Below are 11,295 nucleotides of genomic sequence, written 5' to 3' on the forward strand. Positions count from 1 at the left end.
GGGGAGGGTTGTAGGGGAGGGAGGAGGTGACAGAGATGTGGTGCAAGGGAAGGGGTGATGGAGACAGAGAGTGATTGCATAAGCAGATCATTTGAAAAGGACTGAGATTAAAGCCTTTACGTTACACGAGGTCATGTGATTCTCTGACAATAATCTGAGTGGCAGTGTGTGGTGTGACTGTCTGCATGTGTGGCAAATCCCCTTGACATTTCCTTAACTGAAACAAAGAAACTGGTTAAACCCTGCTAGGGCTTTCTGAGAACTACCTTCATCTCTCCCATCTTTCTCTGTTGTGTGAATCACTCTCCAGACTCTCCTCTGCCAGCATCTGCTCCCTCCCTCCCTTGAGGGGCCTCATCAAGTTCCAGTCCTTCTTGTGTCACCCCCAGCGGATCTCTCACACTCTACTCCAGGGATCTCAGTGTTATCAGCACACATCCACCCCATCAGATAGACTGTGAGAATTTGTCTCAGCCTCCTCACCCTCCACTGGCACCCCTCTCTCTGTTACAGCCCCCATGCTCTCTCCCTCTAGATTTCTATCTCTGCCTTCTCTCCACCTCTCTCTCCCATCATTTTCTCATCTCCATCACCTCTCTCCATCTCTCCCTTTCTCTTGGTCCATCTCACGTCCCCATGTCTCTCTTTCCATCTCTCCCTTTCGCAATCTATCTCTCCATCCCTACCTTTCTCTCTCCATCTCTCTCTCTCTTTCCATCTCTCCCTGCCTCCCTCTCCCCCCTCTCTCTCCATTGCTCTCTCTCCCCTCACTCTCCATCCTCCTAGCTCACTTTCATAGCTCCATCCCACCCTATGTCCCCCTATCCGCCGTTCCCCATCCCAGTCCCTCTGGTGAACGTCTCACCTGGTTTCCAGGATGTTATTTCGACAGGACCGGACGATGATAAGACCTGCACTTGATGCCATCATTGCCTGTACTGAGGATACCAGCCTGTAGAGAGGGGGAGAACCATCGAACATAGAATACTACAGCACAGTACAGTCCCTTTGGCCCATGATGTTGTGCCAATTTTTAATCTACTCTAAGATCAATCTAACCTTTCCTCCCACATAGCCCCCCATTTTTGCTTCATCCATGTGCTTATCTTAAATGTCCCTGATGTATCTGCCTTCAACACCACCCCTAGCAGCGTGTTCCACACACCCACCACTCTCTGTGTAAAATCCCTACCTCTGACATCCTCTCTGCATTTTCCTCCAATTACCTTAAAATTATGCCCTCTTGTATTAGCCATATTCATCCTGGGAAAATATCTCCGGCTCTCCACTTGATTTATGCTTTTCATCATCTTATATACCTCTATCTTCACCTCTCATCTTCCTTTGCTCCAAAAAGCCCTAGCTCACTCAACCTTTCTGCAATAGACATGCTCTCTAATCCAGGCAGAATCCTGGTAAAACTCCTCTGCACTCTATCTAAATCTTCCATATCCTTCCTCTAATGACAAACCACAACTGAACACAATGCTCCAAATGTGCTCTCAGCAGGGTTTTATAGAATGGCAACATTACTTTGCGGTTCTTGAACTCAGTCCCCTGGCCAAGCACCATAAACTTTCTAAACAACCCAATCAAGTTGCGTGGCAACTTTAAGAAATCGACGGACATAGGCCTCAAGATCTCTCTGTTCTTGCAAATTGCTAAGAAACCTACCTTTAACCCTGTACTCTGCCTTTGTTTGACCTTCCAAAGTGTATCACTTCACACTTTTCCAGATTGAACTCCATCTGCCACTCCTCAGCCCATCTCAGCATCATGTCAATATCCTGTTGTAACCTACAACAATGTTCTACATTATGTTCTGCACAACTCCAGTAACCTTTGTGTCAACTGCAAACTTACTAACCTTTCCCCTTCCTGATCCATCATGTATAAAAATCATAAAGAGTTGGAGTCCAAGCACAGATCCCAATCATCACCAACACTTGGGCAAAATACTCTCCATCTATAACAATGTTCCCTCTAAGGTGCTCACATGTATATGAGCACACATCTTTTGCTACCAGCACACAAGGGAATTTAAATTGCTCATGTTAAGTATATTTCATGATCACATTTCTTTTTCTGGTTTCTAATGTGGAGTTTGTGATTATTTGTCTGCGGATTTTAGAACTGGCATATTTATACTGTTTTTATTGAAGATATTATTCAGTGCACACATGTTGTTGGCACTGGGCAAAAAATTGCACAGCACAAGATTTTCATGCACACTGGTCATTACAAATTAAAGGGAACATTGCCTTCTATGGGAAAGTCAATTCTATATCCACACAGCCAAGTTTCCCTGGATCCCATACCTCCTGGCTTTCTGAATGAGCCCACCATGCGGAACCTAATCAGATTTTGAACTTAAATTCATATTCACCACATTCATTGCTCCATTTTATCAATGTGCTTTGTCACATCCTCAAAGAATTCAATCAGACTCATGGGGCACGACCTGCCCCTCACAAAGCCAAGTTGACTATCCCTAATCAGACTATGCTTCATAGAAACATAGAAAACCTACAGCACAATACAGGTCCTTCAGCCCACAAAGTTGTGCAGAACATCTCCCTACCTTAAAAATCACTAGGCTTACCCATAGCCTTCTATTTTACTAAGCTCCATGTACCTATCTAAAAGTTTCTTAAAAGACCCTATCGTATCAGCCTCTACCACCGTTACCGGCACTATTTCATGCACTCACCACTCTCTGAGTAAAAAACTTACCCCTGACATCTCCTCTGTACCTACTCCCCAGCACCTTAAACCTGTGTCCTCTTGTGGCAAACATTTCAGCCCTGGGAAAAAGCCTCTGACTATCCACACGATCAATGCCTCTCATCATCTTATACACCTCTATCACTGCCTGTGTTGGCACATGGCCAAGTGGTTAAGGCATTCATCTAGTGATCTGAAGGTCGCTAGTTTGAGCCTTGGCTGAGGCTGTGTGTGTGTCCTTGAGCAAGGCACTTAACCACACACAGCTCTGTGACAACACCGGTGCCAAGCTGTATGGGTCCTAATGCCCTTCCCTTGGACAACATTAGAGGCGTGGAGAGGGGAGACTTGCAGCTTGTGCAACTGCTGGTCTTCCATTAAAAAACCCTGCCCAGACTTGCGCCATGGAAACTTTCCAGGGCACAAATCCATGGTCTATCGAGACTAACGGAGGCCTACACACACACCTCTATCAGGTCACCTCTCATCCTCTGTCGCTCCAAGGAGAAAAGCCCGAGTTCACTCAACCTATTCTCATAAGGCATCCTCCCCAATCCAGCCAACATCCTTATAAATCTCTTCTGCACCCACCCATGGCTTCCACATCCTTCCTGTAATGAGGCGACCAGAATGAGCTTCTCCAAATGTTCGTAAATCATGTCTCTAACATTAATTGCCCACCACTGAAGATTCAGTTAGTTGGTTAAACTCATCACCCCTACAAGATTGCCAGATTTCTCTAATCTGGGCCAGACTGGTGTTGGTCCTGGATGATAGAAGGGTGATCGACCAGTGGCTTCCACGGACCAGCAGCTTTTGCTGCACAACTTCATACGTCTTCTATCCTTTCTCCCAGGAATGAGGGCTTCAGTGTTTCTGTAGCTCTGGGTTTTTATGGGATGGGGTTCATAGTTCAACTGTCCTTCTTTCTCAGCCGGGCTTGGGACTGTCCATAGCAAAGTTGCAGTTAAGCTCACTGGTCTATAATTCCCAGGGTTTTCCCTACTCCCTCTCTTGAACAAAGGAATTTCATGTGGCACTGCTCCTTTAGGCAGCGATAATGTAAAGATCATTGCCAAAGGTACAGCAGTCTCTTCCCTCACTTCTCATTATAACCTGGGGTATAATCCTTCCATTCCTGTGGATTTATCTATCCTAACGTTTTTCAAAAGTTCTTGCACACCCACTTTATTAATGTCCAGCACATCGGTCTGTTTCATGCTGTCCTCACAAACATCAAAACCCGCCCAGTGAAACAAAGTATTCATTAAGGACCTCCCATACCTCCTCCGACTCCAAGCACATTTTCTCTCAGGCTCTGATCGGTCTTACCCTCACTCTGGCCATCCACCTGCTCTTCACCTGTAGAATGCTCTGGAGTTTTCCATAATCCCACTTGCCAATGCCTTAGAATTTCCCCTTTTAGATTTCAGGTGGGAGTGAGAAGTGGTGAGAGGGAAAGCAGAGAGGCAGTGCAGTGAGGGGGAGGGGGGAAAGGGGAGAGGGGGATAGAACAGAGGGGGAAGGGTGAAGGGTGAGGGTGATGAGGGAAAGGGGAAGCGTGATGAAAGAAAGGGAAAGGGGAAGAGGAGATGGGTGGAGAAGGGAATAAATGAGATGAGAGGGTGGGAAGAGAGGTAAGACATGGGGAAGAGGAGAAGTAGGAAAGGAGAGGGGAGAGTGGGAGGAGAGGGGAAGGGAGAGAGGGAGGGGGAAGGGAGAGGAAAGGGGAGGGGGAGGGGAGAGGGAGAAGGGAGGAGTGGAAGAAATGGGGAGAGAGGTGGAAGGGAGAGAGAGAGAAGATTGGAAGGGAGAGGTGGAGTGAGAGGGGGAGAGGAGAGAGCAGAAGAGAGGGAAGTGGGAAGGGGAGGAGTGGAAGGGGAGATGGGAAAGGGAAGTGGTGGAGAGGAGAGAGGGGAAGGGAGAGGGGGAAGGGAGAGGGAAGGGGAGGGGGAAGCAGGAGGAGGAAGGGGAGAGGGCAAAGGAGGAGGCAGGGGAGAGGGAGAAAGGAAGACAGTAGGGGATGAGGAAAGGAGAGGGAGAGGGTGAAGGGGAGGGAAGAGAGAAGAAGGGAAAGGGGAAAAGGAAGGAGTGGTGTGGGGGAAGGGAGAGTTGGCAGAGAGAGGGGTAAGGGGGAGAGAGGAAAGGGAGACGGAGAGGGAAAAGGGAGAAGGGGAGAGAGGAGGGGAAGGCAAGTGGTGTGGGGAATGGGAGAGGGAAAAGAGATAGCTGGATGTGAGAGGGGGAGGAGGGGAAAGGGGTGGGGTGGGGAGGGGAAGGGAGGGGAAGGGAAAAAGGAAGGAGAGAGGGAAGGAGGAGGAAGAAGATGATTGGGGAAGGAGAGAAGGGAAGGGTAGGAAGAGGAGGATGGGGAGAAGGGAGGGAGAGGGGAGTGGAGGGAAAAAGAGGAGAGGGGTAAGGCAGAGAGGGCAAAGGGGAGGGGGGAGTGGGAGATGGGTGGTGAGTGAGGAAGGGAATATGTGAAATGAGAGGATGGGGGAAGGGGAAGGAAGAGAAGGGAGCCTGAATAAGGGGCGAAGGGAGATAGGAGTGACAGAGACAGGGGAGACACAGTCCATTTGAGGTGCACAGGCTAGGGTTGACAATCACCACACCCTGGCCCACACTCACCTGGAGGAGAGAATGACAGCATCGGTCTCCCCCCATCCCGGTACTGGCAGCTGCTTCAGGCACCTCCGGCACAGACTGAACAGAGCGGGGAAGAACAGGGAGCCCAAAGCCAACTCGGTCAGCATGTCTGGAGAGTGGAAAGAGGAGGAGTGAGGCAGCTAAACCATTCACTGTCTCCGTCAACCCTCCCTGTCTCCCTCATCTCTGACACCCTCTCTCCATCTCCATCAATCCCCTCCGTCTCCATCACCCCCATCCATCTCCATCAACCCCTCTCCATCACCCCAACCCCATCTCTATCACCCTCTCTCTGTCTCCATCACCCCCTCCTTGTCTCTGTCACCCCTTCCCTGTCTCTATCATCACCTCCCCATCTTTGTCAACCCCTCCCCATCTCTGTCAACTCACCATCTCCATCACCTTCTCCCCATCTTCATCACCATTCCATCGTCACCTCCCTATCTCCATCACCCCCTCTGTCTTGGATGCTGCCCTCCCAACTCCATTACCCCTCACCGTCTCAATCAACCCCTCTCTGTCTCTGTCAACCCCTTCCTCCACTACACACTCCCCATCTCCATCATCCCTTCCCTCCCCGTGCCTCTCCCTGTCTTTGTGACCCCTCTAGCCCTGATGGTTAATGTGGGAGGTTTGACTATCTGTGCAGACCCTCGGCCACAATAGACAATCCCAGTGAATCTGGGAAGAGATGAGAAATGGAGCTCATGTGGAGACCTCTTCCCCCCAACTTTGGCTCAGAACCCTTGAGTCATCTGTTTAACATCTGCATCTTGGTGAAAGTGAGTAGAGCTCTCTCTCTCTCTCTCTCCCTCGCTCTCTCTCATTGTCTCCTTCACTCTCTCTGGGTTTCACTCTCACCTCTCTGTTTCTCCCTCTCGCTTTCTGACTCTCTCTGTCTCTCTTTCCATTTCTATCGCTCCCTGTTTCTTTCTCCCCATCTCACTGTATGTCTCTTCCTGTCTCTTTCTCACTCCATCTCTCTATTGCCCTCTCTATTCATCTCCATCTCTCTCTCTCTCTCCCCAAATGCAGTTCATAGTCTGACCACAGCCGCACTCCTCAACAACTTCTCGCAGAATCTGATGTAACTCCCTTGCACTTTCACCCTGCCAGGTACAGAAGCTGCTCTAGAGAGTGGCACAGACAGTGACGTAATGACGGATAGGGAGAGGTGGGAATGAGGAGGAGAGGGAGGAGGGAGTGGAGAGAGGGAGAGAGAAAGGGAAGAACAGAGGGAGGGGGACAATGGGGTATGAGAGAGGAGGAATAAGAGGGAAGGTGGGGAGAGAGGGCAGAGAGATGAGGAAGAGGAGACAGTGGTAAAGGAAGGAGGGGGGAAGAGAGGTGAGGAGAGAGGAGGAGGGGAAAAGCAGAATGAGGGAGAGGAAGCTGAGAGAAATGGGATGGGGCAATGAGGGTATGGAGGGCAAAAAGATAAGGTAAAGAGTGGTTAGAGTGAGGGAGAGAGAAAGGGGAGCGGGGTGAGAAAATGGGGAGGAAAAAGAGAATGGTGAGAATGAGAAGAGGCAGAAGGAAATGTAGAGGGGGTAGAGATGGGGAGAGAATGCAGAAAAAGGATGGAGAGGGTGGGAGAAGGGTTAGAGACAGGGACAGAGTAGTGGAGAGAGGTGTGGGGAGGCAGAACAATGGAGGGGAAGAAAGAAGGATGGGGAGAGTGTGGGTGAAGAGTACACATGGGGAGAGTGGGGGAGAGAGGGGGAAGAGAAGAGAGAGTCAGAAGAAAGGGGGTAGAGTAGGAAGAAAGAGGAAGAGAGGGAGGAAGGGTGGGATTGGGGTTACAGATGGGGAATAGAGGAGAAAGGGAGGGTCGAGTGGCGAGAAGGAAGGGGTGAGAGGGTGGGAGAGACAGGTCGGGAGAGACAAAGGGGTGGGGAGAGTGGTTGAGAAAGTGGAAGGAAGGTGGAGAATGTGGGATAAGAGAGTGTGGAGGAGGAGAGACAGAAGAGAGAGAGTGTGAGAAAAAGAATAGAGAAAGAGGAGGGAGAGAGAGGGGAGAGAGAATGAGGAAAAGGGGAGAGAGGGAAGGGGAGGGGGAGAGAGGGAAGGGAAGGGGAGGAGAGAGGGGGAAGAGAGGGAGGAGGAGAGAGAATGACAAAAAGAGGAGAGAGGGGTGGAGGGGGGAGAGAAAGGGGAGAGGGGGAGGAGAGAGAAGGGGAGATGGATGAAGAGAGAGAGAGTTGAAGATTAGGCCCAGTTATTTTCAGTGGGAAAGGAAAGGGGATGGAGGCAGACAAAAGAAATTAACAAGATGGAAGATGAGAAGAGAGAGAGAGTCAAAGAGACAGAGACAGAAAGACAGTCAGAGAGAGAAGGAAGGATGCAGTGAATAAATAGATGAAGAGAAATGGGAGGGAGCAGGAGAGACTGGAGGGGGAAGGGTCAAAATGAGATGGGGAGGGAGGGAGGCAGAGGGGTGATGGACAGACAGCATGATGTGGGAGGGAGAGACAGTGAGAGAGATATGGACAGCGACAGAGATGGAGAACGAGACAGAGAGAGTCTCTCTCTCTTCCTGGCCCTCTCACTCACAATCTCTCTCTCTCTCTCTCTCTCTCTCTCTCTCTCTCTCTCTCTCTCTCTCTCTCTCTCTCTCTCTCTCTCTCTCTCTCTCCTCCCACTGACTCACTGTCAAGATATACATGATATTGTGTGCGATCTTACCCACTCGAAGCTGAATTCCCCCCCCGGCTCAGTGCATACCGAGTGCCTGTGTGCGAGAGCAGCGAGATCAGTGACTGGTGGGCGATGGGAGTGGATCGAGGTAGAGGGAGGGAGAGAGAGAGAGAGAGAGAGAGAGAGAGAGAGAGAGAGAGAGAGAGAGAGGCAGAGGGAGAGAGAGAGAGTGTGCTTAAGAGGCTGTACCGGTGTTTGGCTCTGCAGCTGATTACCCGAGATTAAAATGCTGCCACTCAGCTGTTTATGCGAACAGAGCCAGGATATGGATCAGGGTGACATTGCTTCAAGGGTGACGTGGTTCCAAATCCCTGGGATTACTTCCCATGGTCTGCCCCCACCCCCCTCCCTCAGGGACTGGGAGCATCGGTTGACTTGTCCTAGAGGTGGCTGGAAAGAGGGGATGGGAAATCAGCTGTGTGTCTGTCTCGCTCTGTTTTGTTGTGTGTGTTTACGTGTGTACATGTCTGTGTTTATATGTATTGTATAACTGTTTGTCTCTGTATTTTGTCATATGTGTGTGTCTGTCTGTCTGTGTCTGTGTTTATGTGTGTACATGTGGGAGAGATGTCCTCCCTCTCTTCCCCCCTCTCTGTGTGCATGTGCATATCTGTGTTTGCCTCTGTGTTTTCTTGTGTGTCTGTGTTTCTGTGTGTACATGCCTGTGTTTATATGTATATCCCTATATGTCTGTTTTGTTGTGTTTGTGTGTTTATATGTATGTCTGTGTGTGTTGTGTATGTGTCAGTGTTTATGTGTGCATTTGCCTGTTTTTCTGTTTTTGTTGTATCTGTATTGTTATGTGAATCTATATGTATGTTGTGCCTGCGTATCAGTGTTCATGTGTACATTTATATTGTATCTGTGTGTCAGTTTTGGTGTTTTTGTTGCGTCTGTGTGTCATTGATAATGTGTGTGTGTGTGTGTGTGTGTGTGTGTGTGTGTGTGTGTGTGTGTGTGTGTGTGTGTGTGTGTGTGTGTGTGTGTGTGTGTGTGTGTATGTGTGTGAGTGTCTATGTTATGTTTATGTGTCTGTATATGTCTCATGTTTTGTGTCTGTCTGTCAGTATTTATGTGTGTGTATATGTTGCTGTGTGTAAGTCTGGATATAAGTCTGTGTCATCTGTTTTTCTGTATCTGTGTTGGTGTTTCTGTGTGTGTATGTGTGTGACGAGGGTGACTATAGTCACAGCAATGAGTGGCTACATGTGTGAAAAAATAGGTACTTGTGAATTTCAGAATGTGTGTGCACAGCTGGTAAATATATATGAATATGCAAATATATGTTCTGAGTGTGTAAAACCACATATATGTACACATTTTATACATGCAACTCAAGTCAAGTCGTTTATTGTCATTTAACTATATACTATATAGTATTTAGAATACTATATACTATACTATATGTATATAGAAATGAGACAATGTTTCCCTGAACCAGGGTGTAAAGCGCAGTGGTACACATAACACACAAAACACTTAATAACTTATGATGGTAAGGATAAAATCTACAGATGAATCACACGTAAATAACAAACTAAAGTGCAATAATGTTAAATATTGTAAGGTACAGAACAGATTAACCTGTGACAGTTCTAATATGATGTGGCAGGGAGTTCAGAAGCCTGTTAGCCTGGGGGAAGAAACTGGTTCTCATCCTGATCATTCTTTATTTTTTGTCTCTTGCCTGATGGCAGAAAGTCAAAGAGGATGCTGGATGGGTGGGTGGGATCCTTAATAATACTAAGGGCTCTGTGTATGCATACTCCTGATAAATGTCCCCGATGGGTGGTAACCTATGATCCTCTCAGCTGTTATCACAGTCCTTTGTAGGGACTTCTGGTCCGATTCTCTGATGATCCCATACCAGATGGAGATGCAACTTGTCAGGACGCTCTCAACGGTGCTCTTGTACACGTATAGTGGGGGGGGGGGGGGAGCCTCACTGCCTCAAACTTAGAAACATAGATAGAAACATAGAAAACCTACAGCACAATATAGTCCCTTCAGCCCACAAAGCTGTGCCAAACATGTCCCTACTTTAGAACTACCTAAGATTACCCATAGGCTCTATTCTTCTAACCTCCATGTATCCATCCAGGAGTCTCTTAAAATACCCTATCGTTTCCACCGCCAGCAGCCCAATCCATGGACTCACCACTCTCTGCATGAAAAACTTACCCCTAACATCTCCTCTGTACCTACTCCCCAACACTTTAAACCTGTGTCCTCTTGTGCTAGCGATTTCAGCCCTGGAAAAAAGCCTCTGACTATCCACATGATCAATGCCTCTCATCATCTTATTCACCTCTATCAGGTCACCTCTCATCCTCCTTCACTCCAAGGAGAAAAGGCCGAGTTCACTCAACCTATTCTCATAAGGCATGCTTCCCAATCCAAGCAACATCCTGAAAAAAATCGACTCTGCACCCTTTCTATGGTTTCCACGTCCTTCCTGTAGTGAGGTGAGCAGAATTGAGCACAGTACTCCAAGTGGGGTCTGACCAGGATCCTATATAGCTGCAACATTACCTCTTGGCTCTTAAACTTAATCCCACAGTTGATGAAGACCAATGCACCATATGCCTCTTAACCACAGAGTCAACCTGAGTAGCAACTTTGAGTGTCCTATGGACTCGGACCCCAAGATCCTTCTGATCCTCCACACTGTCAAGAGCCTTGCCATTAATGCTATATTCTGCTGTCATATCTGACCTACCAAAATGAACCACCTCACACTTATCTGGGTTGAACTCCATCTGCCACTTCTCAGGCCAGTTTTGCATCCTATCAATGTCCCGTTGTAACCTCTGACAGCCGTCCCAACTAACACAATACCTCCAACCTTTGTGTCATCAGAAAATTTACTAACTCATCCCTCCACTTCTTCATCCAGGTCATTTATCAAAATCACGAAGAGTTGGAATCCCATAACAGACCCTGAGGCACACCACTGGTGACCGACCTCCTTGCAGAATATGACCCATCTACAACCACTCTTTGCCTTCTGTGGGCAAGCCAGTTCTGGATCCACAAAGTAATGTCCCCTTGGATCATATGCCTCCTTACTTTCTCAATAAGTCTTGCATAGGGTACCTTGTCAAATGCCTTGCTGAAATCCATATACACTACATCTACTGCACTACTCTCATCAATGTGTTTAGTCACATCCTCAAAAAATTCGATCATGCTCATAAGGCACAACCTGCCTTTGACAAAGCCATG

At 48.2% G+C, this 11,295-nt stretch overlaps 1 protein-coding gene across 5 annotated transcripts in view; it reads right to left on the reverse strand.

The window, feature by feature from the left end:
• The window catches only part of tlcd3ba (TLC domain containing 3Ba), a 34,783-nt gene extending 26,433 nt beyond the window's left edge, over window positions 1–8,350 (reverse strand). Inside the window, exons 1-3 of one of the 5 annotated variants that reach the window (XM_073034190.1) lie at window positions 8,260–8,350; window positions 5,356–5,482; window positions 866–952 (exon numbers count right to left, since the gene is read on the reverse strand). In XM_073034190.1, coding sequence (XP_072890291.1) covers window positions 866–952; window positions 5,356–5,480 — 212 coding nt within the window. In that variant the 5' untranslated portion in view covers window positions 5,481–5,482; window positions 8,260–8,350. Of the gene's footprint in view, window positions 1–865; window positions 953–5,355; window positions 5,483–5,763; window positions 7,408–8,058; window positions 8,179–8,259 lie in introns of those variants that run through there. The other 4 variants (XM_073034188.1, XM_073034191.1, XM_073034189.1 and 1 more) reach the window with 4 other exon arrangements.
• Window positions 8,351–11,295: the final 2,945 nt, after the last annotated feature.

The sequence above is a fragment of the Hemitrygon akajei genome, chromosome 31, assembly GCF_048418815.1.
Source record: "Hemitrygon akajei chromosome 31, sHemAka1.3, whole genome shotgun sequence".
In the NCBI taxonomy this organism is placed as follows: domain Eukaryota; kingdom Metazoa; phylum Chordata; class Chondrichthyes; order Myliobatiformes; family Dasyatidae; genus Hemitrygon; species Hemitrygon akajei.